Source organism: Leptodactylus fuscus, chromosome 1 (genome assembly GCF_031893055.1).
Source record: "Leptodactylus fuscus isolate aLepFus1 chromosome 1, aLepFus1.hap2, whole genome shotgun sequence".
NCBI classification, from domain to species: Eukaryota; Metazoa; Chordata; class Amphibia; order Anura; family Leptodactylidae; genus Leptodactylus; species Leptodactylus fuscus.
The window spans coordinates 33,560,920-33,576,998 of record NC_134265.1 but is presented as its reverse complement, the minus strand read 5'-3'; the positions used below and the strand labels follow the sequence as shown (position 1 = coordinate 33,576,998).

The 16,079-nt window shown below is 43.8% G+C and overlaps 1 protein-coding gene across 1 annotated transcript in view; it reads right to left on the bottom strand.

Annotated features, from left to right (window-relative positions):
* Positions 1-16,079, bottom strand: part of ITGA2 (integrin subunit alpha 2) — an 86,685-nt gene that overhangs the window by 17,923 nt on the left and 52,683 nt on the right. Inside the window, exons 9-19 of the mRNA XM_075269561.1 lie at positions 15,906-16,071; positions 15,342-15,418; positions 14,211-14,349; positions 8,120-8,265; positions 7,460-7,603; positions 6,071-6,274; positions 4,666-4,796; positions 4,429-4,565; positions 3,820-3,974; positions 1,938-2,048; positions 510-592 (exon numbers count right to left, since the gene is read on the bottom strand). Coding sequence (XP_075125662.1) covers positions 510-592; positions 1,938-2,048; positions 3,820-3,974; positions 4,429-4,565; positions 4,666-4,796; positions 6,071-6,274; positions 7,460-7,603; positions 8,120-8,265; positions 14,211-14,349; positions 15,342-15,418; positions 15,906-16,071 — 1,493 coding nt within the window. The remainder of the gene's footprint in view (positions 1-509; positions 593-1,937; positions 2,049-3,819; positions 3,975-4,428; positions 4,566-4,665; positions 4,797-6,070; positions 6,275-7,459; positions 7,604-8,119; positions 8,266-14,210; positions 14,350-15,341; positions 15,419-15,905; positions 16,072-16,079) is intronic.

The window sequence follows — 16,079 nt, the reverse complement described above, 5'->3', positions numbered from 1 at the left end:
CAGTATTATCCCCATAGTGGCTCCTGCACACAGTATTATCCCCATAGTGGCCCCTGCACACAGTATTATCCCCCATAGTGGTCCCTGCATACAGTATTATCCCCCATAGTGGCCCCTGCACACAGTATTATCCCCATAGTGGCCCCTGCACACAGTATTATCCCCCATTGTGGCCCCTGCACATAGTATTATGTCCCTTAGTGGCCCCTGCACATAGTATTATGTCCCTTAGTGGCCCCTGCACACAGTATTATCCCCATAGTGGCCCCTGCACACAGTATTATACTCCATAGTGGCCCCTGCACACAGTATTATGTCCCATAGTGGCCCCTACACAAAGTATTATACCCCATAGTGGCCCCTGCACACAGTATTACGTCCCTTAGTGGCCCCTGCACACAGTATTATGCCCCATAGTGGCCCCTGCACACAGTATTATCCCCCATAGTGGCCCCTGCACACTATGGGCATCGAATAGGATATTAGTACCAACGCCGAACTAAACTTACACGTCATCAGGTTTCTGCACAACTTGTAGAGAAAGATCCGAATGACAGACTTCATCCTCACCACAGTCTTTTTGGAAAGGGATCTATTGTAAAAGTAAAGGAATATTTTATATCAACAGTTCTAAGAAGAATCAAAGTCCCAGAGACAGCGCCACCCTTGTATATTGGATATGTCTGGTATTGCAGTTCATCCTCATGTCGTTGAACACCACACTAATTCCCTCTATAGCACCTATACAGATCTACGGTGTGTGTCTGCATGGTTACAAACTACGAATAAACCAACAATCAGAAATTTACAACATGTCAGGAATTTTTAAGTCGTTTGCAGTCAATTGGGAACCAAAATGGCTAAAACACTTGGGCTGTGATGCCAAATCTGTAATGGGGCCCCCACTTATCATCTTCTATCTATAATACTACTGTTGAGAGACCCCTGGGCCCCTTCGGGCTCCTGGGCCCGGTAGCAACTGCTACCTCTGCACCGCTTATAGCTAGGCCCCTGGCTCCATTCATTTAAATGGGAGCGCCAACAGCTGAGCACCAAAAGTCCCCCATTCTCTTGATGAGTACGGGTCTGAGCAATCGGACCCCCACCCATCTGCAAGTTATCCCCTATCATAGGCCATGTGTAAGAGGAGACTTTCATAGGAAAATCCTTTAAGCCCCACATAGCGAATCACACTGCGGCGGAAATGCAACAGAATCCCATCCACTTTGCAGGTATTGTAACACGCTCTGGTTTTTGCTGCGGTGTTTTCGCAACGTGGGGCTGTGGCCTTAAGTGTTACTCCCCTATCTTTGTCCATTGTTCTTACAGACAATAGAAGAGGAAGAAGAATAGGTAACTGTAGGATCAAACTGCACAAGGTTTGCTTGTCGTCTGTAACCATCGCGATACATACATCTGTACAGGAACTGTATACACACATACACGAGCTGAATATTTGAATCCAATTTACTGAAATTTGAAATTGGTCAGTAAAAGTTTACGTATCCTTAAAGCCAGGATTAAAAATATATGGCTTCTTTTTTTCCTGAAACAGCGCCACACCTGTCCACAGGCTCTTTGTGGTATTGCAATAAAGCCATATTCACTTGAACAGAACCGCGCCATAGTACCAGACACAACTTATGGATGTGTTTTGCATGGTGGTGAGTCTAGATGAGAACACTATATTTTTGTAATCCTGGCTCACCCCGTCACTACAACAACACAGTGACTGTGTCTAAACTTGACTTGGCTTGTGGCGTTATCCCCCAGTAATCTTGTGTATGGAGGGTGGCCAGAAGTCTTGAGGAAAAAGTAATTAGATGTGGCCAACCCTTGGAGTCGTAGAGGATATGCCCTACAGATGGCGCCAAGACGTTGTGGGTTTCAGAAGGCAAGAAGGGGATTTAGGGTTAATAAATTGACATTTTACTTACAAACCATTCACTGGAGGCCGATGAATACGGATTTAGGACAGGGCTGCTATCTGGTTTCTGGGCAGCAATGTTAATGCGTAGCGCCAGGGCGTTCTCCGAGTCTGACGTCTCCTAATAATAGAAATATAACAGTAAATCCAATCTAAAATCGGTGACCCACTTTAATGGGATAGTCTCATTGACATTAATATGTCAGCCGCCACAGTGATCAGTTGATCGCTACAAATGATCATTTCTGCTACAGAGGCCACTAGAGGGGAAATGTAGTATTACATGCAAGAACTTCAATGAATTGTCATCTAGGTAATAAAGGACATGCTGGGTTGGTTTCCTATTCAGGAGTCTAGGAAAGCTGAATGAGATGATTTCCATATTGGCGGTCTCCCAGGTTATTTTTTCCTCCTTCCTGTTTACATTGGGGATAATTGATAGCAGCGCGGCTGTCTCTTTTATTATGGGGATATAATTATAGCTGCCCTGGAAGTAGTGAGGTTATTCTAGTAGTGTGAACTAGTCCGCTGCCAGCGCAGGCTACACATCTGTACCTTGTGGATTACTGCGCAGTCTGGCTGGCTCAGAGACCGCTCCACAATAAGACGTCATGGAGATCTGATGAAAGGAGTCTCTGATAACTCAGTATAGTCTCATCGACCACATCCATCTGTCAGTCACATGCTTACAACAGATATCTGGATATGTGCTCCGGAAAATAGAGCCATCTGCCAGCGGCTTACTCCACGTTCCCCATTCAGGACTCATTCAGCGGAACCGGTTGTGCATGTGTATGGGGCAGACTGAAGGAATGGCCGACAGGTATTCAAATGAAATTTCATAATTTTCCGTAATCTTTGTCTTTGCAGAGGATGCACCTGATTTACGGCGCGCCACATGCTTCATCATAAATTAGGCACATCCTCAGTCGGTGCCTATGTCCGGGGACTACCGGAACATCCTCAGTCGGTGCCTATGTCCGGGGACTACCGGCACATCCTCAGTCGGTGCCTATGTCCGGGGACTACCGGAACATCCTCAGTCGGTGCCTATGTCCAGGGACTACCGGAACATCCTCAGTCGGTGCCTATGTCCAGGGACTACCGGCACATCCTCAGTCGGTGCCTATGTCCGGGGACTACCGGAACATCCTCAGTCGGTGCCTATGTCCAGGGACTACCAGCACATCCTCAGTCGGTGCCTATGTCCGGGGACTACCGGCACATCCTCAGTCGGTGCCTATGTCCGGGGACTACCGGCACATCCTCAGTCGGTGCCTATGTCCAGGGACTACCGGCACATCCTCAGTCGGTGCCTATGTCCGGGGACTACCGGCACATCCTCAGTCGGTGCCTATGTCCGGGGACTACCGGCACATCCTCAGTCGGTGCCGTAGTCCCCCGAATGGACTACCGAAAGCGTTGGCAAGCGGTGTGCAGTGAAAGCACATGGACCCCATAGACTATAATGGGCCCTTTGTGCTTTCCGCATGGTCTCTGCACAAGTCATGAACTACTTTTCACTAGATTGTGAATTACTTTTCTGTCTGCATGTTCTGTGCGGACACTGTGTGGAAAGCACACAGACCCCATTATAGTCTATGCACATCGCTTGCCAATGTGTTCGGTACTGCGTACAGGGGTGCCCCATGCGGACTCCCCTGAATGGATTATCAACGCAGATCTTACTAGTCTAATGTTCATAGAGTCTCCATTAGCCAAAGGGCAGGTGTCTCTAATAAAGTGGCCATACAGTGTATTTTCTAGGTCCCGGGAACAAATGGGATTAGCACAGCCGATCATTCAGCCCGCTCATGCGGTTATGGAGGCACAGACTTGGCGATAGGTTCCCTTACACACAACGCACCTCATAATATTACAGTTCAACATACCTGAACGTTAAAAATATGGTCGATGCATCTCTCCTTTGTACCAATGTCAATGGCCTTAGTTATAAATCGGTCTCCGTTTTCCTTAAACTGCCCCCTAGACGTCACCCTCGATGACGCGAGATCAGCATCTAGCGTTGCATTGTAAGTAACAGCCACTGCATAAGAGAGCCAAAAACAGGATTATGACATCTCTCTGTCAAAAGGTAGGACATGTCCTATTTTTTCTCAATTTGTGCGGGGTTTTTTTAGTGGAAATTGCACAAAATTTTTGTAGGACACATTACATATGAACTCGTCTCAATTTTTTTTTTTTTTTATGTAGATTGTGAGTCCCACGTAGAGCTCACAATGTACATTTTTCCCTATCATTATGTCTTTTTTTGAAATATGGGATGGAAATCCATGCAAACACGGGGAGAACATACAAACTCCTTGCAGATGGTTTTTTGCCCATGGCGGGATTTGAACACCAGGACTCCAGCGCTGCAAGGCTGCAGTGCTAACCACTGAGCCACCGTGTGACCCCTGAACTTGTCTCAATTTTATTCAAATTATTTAAAAATGGTAAAAAATTATAATAAAAATAAATTAAAAAAATAAAATAAGGACCTAGTTGTCTGGCGTTTGCAGGCCTGAAGCGGGCATCAAAGCAGATTTTCACGGTAATTTCACTGTTCTTGTTGGTGAGGACAATTTTATCTGGATTGAATGAAACCTTGACGGATATATCTGCAATACCCTGCGACCTAACCCAGAGACAAAAGATATCATTAGATACGACATAAGAAATCTCACTTACTTGGGCTTTTTATCCTTATTTGGATTAGAATTGACCAGGTTACTCACCAAAACTGAACAACTTTCTCATAGGCGCCAACGGTTACGTCCGTGATGGTGTCTCCGTTTAAGTCTTTGTGCCCATCTAGTGATCGGCCAAAAAATTGCAGGGGTGGCGTGAACGAGGAACCGACTATTTTCTGCATGTAGGACACACGTATAAAACAATATGTCACATAGTTACATGGTAAGGTCGGCGAAAACACAATAGGTTCATTACACTGTCCAAAAAGTATGGAGTCGGAAGGTGGAGAGGAATCTGAGGCGGACGTTCTCTACAACGTTTTCTTCACTTTCCATTGTGTGAGGTCCCCCAATATGGAGGCATCATATAGTGGCAGAGCTCCAGTCCATGGCATAGTTGCCAACTAGAGATGAGCGAGTAGTATTCGATCGAGTAGGTATTCCATAGAATACTACGGTATTCGAAATACTAGTACTCGTTCGAATACTACTCCTATTTGCAGTAAAGATTCGATTCAGAACCAGCATTGATTGGCCGAATGCTATACAGTGTATAGCATTCGGCCAATCAACGCTGATTCTGCAGCAGGCTCGTCCTTGCTAGTCGGGAGAGCTGGCAGCTTTCGGTTATGCGGGAGCTGACTTTTTCTCATAGGAATGCATTGACCAGCGTTTATTGGCCAAATGCTATACAGTGTACAGCATTCGGCCAGTCAACGCTGGTTCTGCCGGAGGCTCGTCTGTGACGAGGCAGAGTCTAAGATCGGACCACAATGGAGACTGCTCTGGTCTGATCTTAGACTCCGCCTCCGCACAGACGAGCCTCCGGCAGAGCCAGCGTTGTTTGGCCAAATGCTGTACACTGTATAGCATTCGGCCAATCAACGCTGGCAGGGGTGAACCATGGGTCTCAGCCGCTTGAGGCGAACGTCAGAAAGCCCCCCCCCCCCCCCCGGAGGAGGGGGCGGGGCCAAGCGGAAGGGGGCGGGGTCGCGCGGAGCAAGCAGGGAGAGGATCTGCTCTCTGCCTGAGCATGAGGGGCGGCCGCTGGAGCAGTGCTCAGTGACGGTGACCCTGGCTTAGGTCAGCAAAAATGCCGCCCTCCCCGGGGCCCTGGTCATCGCATTCCTATGAGAAAACATCAGTTCTCGCATAACCACAAGCGGTCAGCTCTCCCGACTAGCAAGGACGAGCCTGCTGCGGAACCAGCGTTGATTGGTCGATGCTATACACTGTATAGCATTCGGCCAATCAATGCTGGTTCTGAAGGACAAGAAAGGGCCGGTTCACATTAGCACTTGCCTGCCGTCCGGAAGGAGTCCGCAGGAGGACCCACCCCCCTTCCCCGAATGGCATTTTTCCTTTCCAAAATTCAAACTATGTGTGGCTTGGCTCTGCTACATCCATCATATCAAGTCATAGGTATACAATATGATGTAACATGGATTACCTGCGAATATTTAGTCCTTATAGTGTTTTTATAGCCATTGTAGATATAAACTGCTCCAGTGTTCTGGTTTTCTAAGGGTGCTCCGACAATGACATCATTAAATCCATCTAAATCGACATCGGTAAGTGCCGCTATGGCTGCTCCGAACCTGGTATTCTCCACACTTTTAGGGCCTTCCAAAAGTTCCCGCTGATGTAAGATTCCCTGGTCGAGACAAGAGAAAAAAACTTGTACATTGTGGATAAATTGTTACAATGAAGCAATCCAATGTAAGAATTCCAGCTTTTTTATAGATATACAGTGTGTCGGTGCACCAATGCCTTAGATATAACACATATTGTGTGGTGTCTGTTTGGGAGCGCCACAAAGTATTTGCTCACTTGTGGTGGTCCATAAGAAACAGTATTTGCATTGTCACTTGCATAGTGTATGTATGTGTTTTCAAACAGACCAAACCACTGCAAAATGGAAGTTGAGCAATGGTACAACCCAGACGGAGAGAGCTCTGGAGAGGGGAGATGACCAAGAGTCAGGTGGTAGGAGGAAGGTGTAGGAGGAGAAGCGAGAAGACAGACACAGAGTCCGAGTTTGGCTGGAAGGAACCAGCTCAGACAGTCCTGTGTTAGTCCTCAGTCAGGAGATGGGATTTATCCCTGCTCAACTTGTAGAAGACCAGGATATAAGGATAACCTTATATGGGCCTCATAGCTATGACACTGCCAGAAGCCTCAGACAAGGCAACCTTGAGAATCTACACCCCACAGCTGGGATCTTATAGAAACATTGGGGATTTTGAGACTATATCACACCAGTTAAGTGGAAGACTGTCCCAGCAAGTGAGAGGAGGACTGTTACCTGGAGTACCATAAACCAGCTCAGAATTGAACATGCTATATAAGTGACCCTGCTCTGTTATACCTGTGGATTATGTTGTTCCAGAAACATCCTTATTGCTTTACGACCACCATGGGCACTCCAACCCCCATCAAGCTTACGGCAACCCCTTGTATAACGGTACTATCACCATCTGATACACTTCAGGAATCCTCAACACTACATTAGTTTAGAAGGAGAGCGAGAGGATTTGGTCGAGATTCTTGCCATTGTGATCGCTACAGCTACTACCCCTAGCTCTAGTTCTCCCCCCAATGGGTTGCTACAATTTTGTATCGGTTTATTTCCAGACAGCACCATACACTGTGTAGTGGCCATGTTGGGATGGCTACTACACAGTGTGTAACCAATAAAGCGTCATGGTCACTACACAGTGTAAGTAGCTGTCTCCTTCTGGCTCCATACACTGTGGAGATCTGGTGGCCACAGCAGCTGATCTGTAGAGGTCTATTTTATGGATAACCTATCAATAATACTCATCAAAATCACTCTTACCCCCTTGATAGTGAACAGGTAGACTTGGCCTTGCTCTTTCTTGTACTCATTCATATACATTGGAGCGCCCACTAACAGAACGTCGGTCACCGAATCCTTGTCAACGTCCACGGAGCACAGCACGCTGCCGAAATATGAGCCAATCTGGGGGTAAAAGGTATAAAACATTATTACATTATTATTATATTACAGAAAACAGAGGACAGAACCTAATCCAGATACTGGACTGATACTACAGTCAGGTATCCAGTCAATGACGTGTGCCCCTACACCCTTTGGCCCTGTTTATTCAAAACTGCGTAGGAACACCCCATTGACAAGGAGAATGGTACACCCAGTTGTAGGGGAGTAGCAAGTGTAGTTGCAGACTAGCTCCTATGCACTTGAATGGGAGATATGATGTAGTGACTCCATTCAACCACTACACAGAGAACAGCGCTGTCTCCTTCCTGTTCCTGTATCCACTGCTGATCGGTGGAGGTGCTGACAGATACAGATGATTTATCTCTAGAGTAGGTCATGCAGTTTTACCCTGGAAACCCCCTTTAAGTTACATCACTGCTCGGACATCAGCTCATTCATCACCGTGGAACAGCATAATGTAAAATTCTAAGAAAAGATGCTGCAAATTTTGTTTTCAGCTTTACTTTACTGCCGTACCTGTTCTCCTTTCTGAATCTGTAGGATTGTCACATTCCCCTGGTTGTGTAGGTTATACACGACAACTTGTCCCGTATAGTTGGTTCTCGGAGCCCCCCCAACAAAATTCACATTTGTTGCTGTGTTGATGACGGCCACAGAATACCCTATAAAATACGTCATGGTTATAGAATATGTAAAGAACAAGGATCCTACAGAAGCCAAGTCTGGTATCAATCTGACCAGCTAAGACTGAAAACAGATGTGCATGTATATGGACTCCTACATAGAGATGATGACGGAGGAACAAGGGATTTGGGACTCAGTGATTATAGCTCGATAATGGGGGGTACGAAATAATTCCTGAATGACAACATCTGCCCATACAAGATAGAATCTGTATTTTAGAAGCTGACTATGTTCCATGAGTAGATATTACAGATGTTGTCTCACCCGACAACCATTGTTCATATATAGTATCCTATTATGTGTATAGGCGTCATAGATGGAATCGCCAACTAGGACGCCCCTCTTTGTGTATATATGGGTCCATAAGGAAACGGCATGGAGGACATAAGGATGATATACAGTATGTGTACTGTCTGTGCCATAAGAATTACATCAATGAGCCCCGAACACACAATCGGACTAGTATAGGACCTGTCCTGAACCGTGCCTCATATAGTGTCATAACAAAAAGATGGGTTAGTGTGCTTGCCATTAAACACATGGCTTGGACAGTCATGTGCATGGAGCCTTTCACCTCCTCCCATTCTAGTTCTTAGCATCTATTTATAGGCAACACCCAACTGATTCCAGCACAGTTGGAATTTTCTCTTTAGCCTCCACCGTTCCTGAGCAGAAAATGCAGGTAGTTTTGGTGCCTGATGTCCTATTTAAGATCTGTAATGTCAGGTGGGCGGTGTCAGGCAGGGGGTGTGATTCACAGCTCCAATCAGAGGCAGGCAGTGTCAGAGTTCAGAATCACACCCCTTGTCTGCTCCTGCCTGACACCGCCCACTGACAGTACAGAGACTAAATAGCATATCAGGCACCAAAACTAACAGCATTGATTGCTCAGGAATGGTGGGGGCTAGAGAAAAAATTCCAACTGTGTCAGAATCAGTGGAGCAGCAGCTATTAACCGGTTAAGGACCAGGCCCAGAAGTACATTAAGGACCGGGCCTCTTTTTTCAAAACTGACATGTGTCACTTTAAATGGCAATAACTTTGAGACGCTTTAACTTACACAAGTGATTTTGAAATTGTTTTTTCGTAACACATTATACTTCATGTTAGTGGTAAACACTAATCAATATTTTTGTATTTATTTATAAAAAAAACTAGCAAATTTGATGGAAATTTGGAAAAAATTGCAATTTTCAAAATGTGAAATTCTCTGCTTTTCAGGCAGATAGTCATACCATCCAAATACATGAATAAATATTATCTCCCATATCTCTGCTTTATATCGGCATCATCTTTTGATCGTCTTTTAATTCATTTTGGATGTTACAAGGCTTACAAGTGTAACAGCAATTTTCCAGATTTACAAGAAAATTCCTCAAACTAATTTTTTAGGGAACACTTCAGTTCTGAAAGGAATTATAAAGGCCTATATAATAGAAACCCCCATAAATCATCCCATTTTCAAAACTACACCCCTCAAATTATTCAAAACAGCATTTGGGATGTTTGTTAACCCTTTAAGCATTTCATAAGAATAAAAATAATATGGAGGTCAAATTTAGACATTTCATTTTTTTTCACTAATACATTCATTTAGACCTAAAATTAACACATTCACAAAGGGTTAAAGGAGAAAATGCATCTCACATTTTGTTATGCAATTTCTCCCGTGCACATAAATACCCCACATGTGGGTGTAAACTGATTTTTGGGCACACGGCAGTGCACGAAAGGGAAGGAGTGACACTGGGTGTTTGAACAGCATATTTTGCTGGAATAATTTTCAGGCACCATGTCACATTTGCAGAGCCCTTAGCGTACCAAAACAATGGAAACCCCCCAAAAGTGACCCCATTTTAGAATCTACACCCCTCACGGAATTCATCAAGGGGTATAGTGAGCATTTAGACCGTACAGTTGTTTCACAGATTTTACTAACATTGGAATGTGTAAAAGAAAAATTACTAAAATGTCACTTTATCCCCAAAGTTTTCATTTTCACAAGGGGTTAAAGGAGTAAAAGCCCCCCAAAGTTTGTTAAACAATTTATCCTGAACACGGCAATACCCCATATGTGGCCATATTCTGCTGTATGGGAACATGGCGGGGCTCAGAATGGAAGGAGCGCTATTTTGCTTTTGGATGGCAGATTTTGCTGGAATAATTTTTAGGTGCCATGTCGCATTAGCAGAGCCCCTACAGTACCAATACAGTGGAAACCCCCTAAAAGTGACCCCATTTTGGAAACTACACCCCCCACAAAACATATCAAAGGGTAGAGTGAGCATTTTGACCCTACAGCTGTTTCACAGATTTTATTAACATTGGGACATGAAAATGAAAATTTACTTTTTTTCCAACAAACTGTCAATTTAGCCCCAAATTTTTCATTTTCACAAGAGGATAAAGGAAAAAAAGCTCCCTAAAGTTCGTTACACAATTTCTCCTGAACACAGAAATGCCCCATATGTGGTAATAATCTACTGTATGGGAACATGGCGGGGCTCAGAATGGAAAGAGCGCTATTTGGCTTTTGAAGGGCAGATTCTGCTGGAATATTTTTCAGGTGCCATGTCGCATTTGCAGAGCCCCTAGTGTACCAATAAAGTGGAAACCCCCTAAAAGTGACCCCATTTTGGAAACTACACCCCTCATAGAATTTATCTAGGGGTTTGGTGAGCATTTTGGCCTCACAGCTGATTCACAGATTTTATTAACAATGGGACGTAAAAATGAAAAATTACTTTTTTTTCCAATTAATCGTCCATTTAGCGCCATATTTTTAATTTTGCAAGTAGCTGAAGAATTAAAAGCCCCCCAGAGTTTGTTACACAATTTCTTCTTAACACGGCAATACCCCATATGTGGCCATAATCTGCTGTATGGGTATACGGTGGGGCTCAGAATGGAAAGAGCGTTATTTGGCTTTTAGAAAGCAGATGTGGCTGGAATAGTTCTCAGGTGCCATGTCGCATTAGCTGAGCCCCTAAAGTATCAATACAATGGAAACCCCCCATTGTGACCCCATTTTAGAAACTACACAGGTGACAGTAAACTGGAATTCACCAAGAAGTGACCCCATTTTGTAGGGACAATTTTAGGGCCTCTGCAAATGTGATGTGGTGTCCAAAAACAAAGAATATAAATCTGCACTCCAAAAGCACATATCACTCCTTCACATCTGCGCCCTGCTGGGTACCCAAATAGCGGTGTATGCCCACATGTATGACACTGGTGTACCCCGGATAACGGACTTAATGCCATATGTGGGTATAAATGGCTGTTCGGGCACAGCCGGGCACAGAAGGGAAGGAACGCTATTTTGGTTTTTGGAGCACAGTTTGGTTTTAGGACACCATGCCACTTTTGCAAAGCCCCTGAATTGCCAATAAAGTGGAATCCGCAGACATGTCACCCCATTTTGGACACTAGCCCACTCATGGGATTTATCAAGTGGTGTAGCGAGCATTTTTAACCCCTGAGTGTTGCATTTATTTAGTTTCCAGAAATGAAATCACAGCTGATAATGAGAAGTTAAAAATGAAAAATTTCCAGAGATTCGCCATTTTAGTGCCCGATATGTTGTGCCCAACTTATGTCAGCAGAGACACTCCAAAAACTGGTAAGCGGGTATCCTGGGCGCAACAGCTTTTAGAGCGTTCATCTCTGATACAAGGCGGGCACAACATATTACACACTGAAATGACGTATTCCTGGAAAAATGGTCATTTTCACCTTTCACAATCAGCTTCGTATTCATTTATGGATAATAAGTTATAGCAACACTTGGGGGTTAAAAATGCTCTCTGTACCCCTGGAGAAATCCTTCAGGGGTGTAGTTTCCAAAATAAGGTCTCATATCAGGGGATTCCACTTTACTGGCGTTTCAGCTCTACAAAAGTGTCATGGCATCCAAAAACCAAACCGTCTGTGCTCCAAAAACCCAATAACCCTTCTTCCCTTCTGTGTCCGGCTGTGCCCTAATATCAGTTTATACCACATATGACATTACGTCCGATATAACGGGTACACCAGTGTCATACATGTGTCATAAACTGCAGTTTGGGCGCACAGCAGGGCGCAGAAGCGAAGGAGCGCGATGCGGCTTTTGGAGTACAGATTTTGATGTTTGGTATCTGGACGCCATGTCATGTTTGTAGAGCCTGTAAGGTACCAGAAAAGTGGATTCCCCAAAGGAGTGACCCCATTTTGAAAACTGCACCCCTCAAAGAATTTATCAGGGGGTGTAGTGAGTATTAGTATCCGGACGTGACTGCACAGCGGATGGCGAAGAGGGAATATATAAGCTGTGCGGAGAACATTGCAGACACCAAATTCCCTACTATGTCCCAGTAGCTCCTATGATTGGGGGAGTCACTCTGGGGGTCACTTTGGGGGTCACTTCTGGTGTTTTTTCGCTCATAAGCTGTAAATCTGGGGTGTCCCCTGATATTCGCTCGCACAGCTTATATATTCCCTACCTGCCGCAGCCAGTTGTGTTCTAATAATTTGGCGATTTTTGGGGGGTTTTGCCTTGACATTGCTAGATGCTATATTTTCTTTATTTTTCTGGTGACGTGGCCATATAAGGGCTTGTTGTTTGCAGGATGAGATGCATTTTGTAATGGCACCATCTTTGGGTGCCTACAACTTACTGATTACATTTTATTAACTCTTTCTTGCTGGATTAAAAAAAAAAAAAAATCAATCCTGCATTGAGTTTTACATTTTAAATTTTTCGCCATGCAGCGTACAGCATAAGTAACATGTGTCCTTTATTCTGCGGGTCGGTACGGTTACGGCGATACCTCATTTATGTTATTTTTTTATGCGATACTAAGTCTGCAGAACAAAAACACATTTGGGGACATAAATCAGTGATTTTTGCATCGCCATCTTCTGAGAGGCGTAACATTTTTATTTTTCGGTTGACAGTGTTGGTTGAGGGCTTATTTTTTGCGGGAAAATGTGCGCTTTTTATTGGCACTGTTGTGGGGTGAATATGACTTTTTGATCACTTTTTATAGCATATTTTGTAGGATGAGATGGCAAAAAATCATTATTTCCGGCGAGTTTTTTCCGTTTTTTTTTTCCGACGTTCACCGTGTACATTAAATATTATTTCAGTTTTATTGTACAGGTTGTTACGGACGCGGCGGTACCAAATATGCATTGCTTTTTTTAATTTTTAGTGCTTTTTTTTATATAATTCATTTTGTATAGAAAAAAGGGATTTTTGGACTTTAGAACTTTATTACTTTTTTCATACACTTTTTTTTTTTTTTTTAACTTTTTTTTTACTTTTTCATGTGTCCCTTTAGGACACTTGAATCAGTTGATGCTTTGATGAAAGCATCAGCTGATTCTACACAGTAGCAGACAGGACACGAGCCTGCTCGTGTCCTGTAAGCTGCAGAGGAAGTGAGACACATCGCTCACTTCCTCCACCGCCTGGCAGGATCACCAGGTATGTGGGGGCTCCGGTAGTCTGGGGTCACTGGCCAGACCCCAGACTACCTTCTACTGACATCGGCACCCCCCGATCTCGCCGCGGGGGGTGCCGATCTGGTTAACCTGTCGGCGGATCCCTTTCGATCGCGCCGCGATGTTTGACGGCGCGATCGAAAGGGTTAACACGTCCAGTCGGACTCAGTTCCGACTGGACGTTATGGAGGAAGGGGTTAGGTGTTAGTAACACCTAACCCCTGTCCCCCCCGCACCCCTCCCCCCGCCAGAAAGGTACCTAAAGGCCGGACGTATTTCGGCAATAGTCCGGTCTTTAGGTACCAGCACATGAGGCCGTAAATTTACGTACGGCGGTCCTCATGTGGTTAAATAACATAAAGAGCTGGACTTGTTGGAGGGACATGTGTATTAGATACATTAGATATTTGTAAGTATCCAGTCCTGACATACAACTCACCCAGATAGGAGCTTTCATTTCTCCCATGAATCACCTTCTCAAATGCATTATAAGGAAATATGGGGAACTGATTTGCATTCTGGTGAACTATAGTGCCGCTCCAGTCATAAGCACCGACCGCTCCCAACATCAGTGACGCCTGCCAGGCAGAATAACATTGTATCAATACATATACAGCAATACACATTATGGTTTATGTATGTACTACATTATATGGAAAATCATCACTCATATGCTTCTGAGCTTTTATATGCCGTAATACGTGAAAATATAGATATTGATGGATATAGATACATAGAGATATATACAGATGTAGATATCTGAAAAATCACATCAAATGGCATTGAAAGCAAAGGAAAATTTTGAGTAGAGACAGGTAGGTAAAAATTACTGCAGGAAAAAGCGTAGCAAAAACCCATGGTATTTTCTATTGATATAGGGATAGATAGATAGATAGATAGATAGATAGATAGATAGATAGAGGGATAGATAGATAGATAGATAGATAGATAGATAGATAGATAGATAGATAGATAGGAGATAGATAGATAAATAGATAGATAGATAGAGGGATAGATAGATAGATAGATAGATAGATAGATAGATAGATAGATAGATAGATAGATAGGAGATAGATAGATAGATAGATAGATAGATAGATAGGAGATAGATAGATAGATAGATAGATAGATAGATAGATACATAGATACATAGATAGATAGAAAAATAGACAGAACGATCTGGGAGATACAATAAATACCAATAAACAGAATCTCTAGAAATCTCTGAGGGATGGCTTATTTTGTAGAATTTATATCACGCTTTAGATTCCCTGGAGTGACTATATTTCTGGGAATGCAGCAAGTAGTAGAAATTGGAAACAGGATTTAAAAAAAAAAAAGAATGTAATAAAGTAATATGTAAGAAGATACAACATAACACATACAGAAGTCTGCTGGTCTGTCATATATTCTACCCCAGTACATGCTGAGACTCTATCATTCTTATCTTGCTTAATGTTAAAGGGAAGTTGTCAGGTCAAACATTTCTCCTGTACTTTTTATTTCTAGCATTGTGGTATTCCTCTACAGAGAGCGCACACGGGGTATAAGGACCTTTATTATACCGCACCTTAGTTTTTGAATACTGTGCACTGAAGCCGACTTGTGACATCTCCAGCTGGATGGTTTCACCGCCTTGTGTCGTACCTACATAAAAAGGGTTAAACCTAATATCAGGAGCGGATCAAGATTGGTATTATTTATCCCCTGGATAACCTAAAGTCCTGCACCAAAGTCTAAGGATTAGCAGAATACTAAACCCAGACCAAAGTTGCGAGAAAAGGTGATCCTATAGAATTCACATGGGATCTACTTGGTTCCATCAAGCAACTCCTCGTATCTCAGTTCCCTGTTCGAACCCAGAGTGACCTGTGGAGAAGGCTATTGATGGCTGAACTAGGCCCAATTCCCATCCAGCAACTTCTACAAATGGAGAGATGGTCGCCGCACTTGCATAGATCTATCCCTTCACTTCTATGGGCATTCCAAAAATAACCGAGTCTGTCCAGAAGTCCCACAGAAGTAAAAGGAGAAAGCAGCGGATATCCAGTGGATGTGCCATAAATGTCTGCGAAGGGAATATCCCTTTAACCAATTACTGAAATATATGTATACAGAGTGTTCACTGCATTACCTTCAATACTGAATATTCTCTCTCCCAGGGTCCCAGCTTGATCTAGGAGCGCCACCTCATCGGACACATTGAAGAAAAACCTCTCCTTGGGATCACTTGTGATGGCTTTGATCTCACTGATCAGGTTCTTACTGTCGATACTGTATCTATTGTAGTAACCCAAAACCTAAAGGA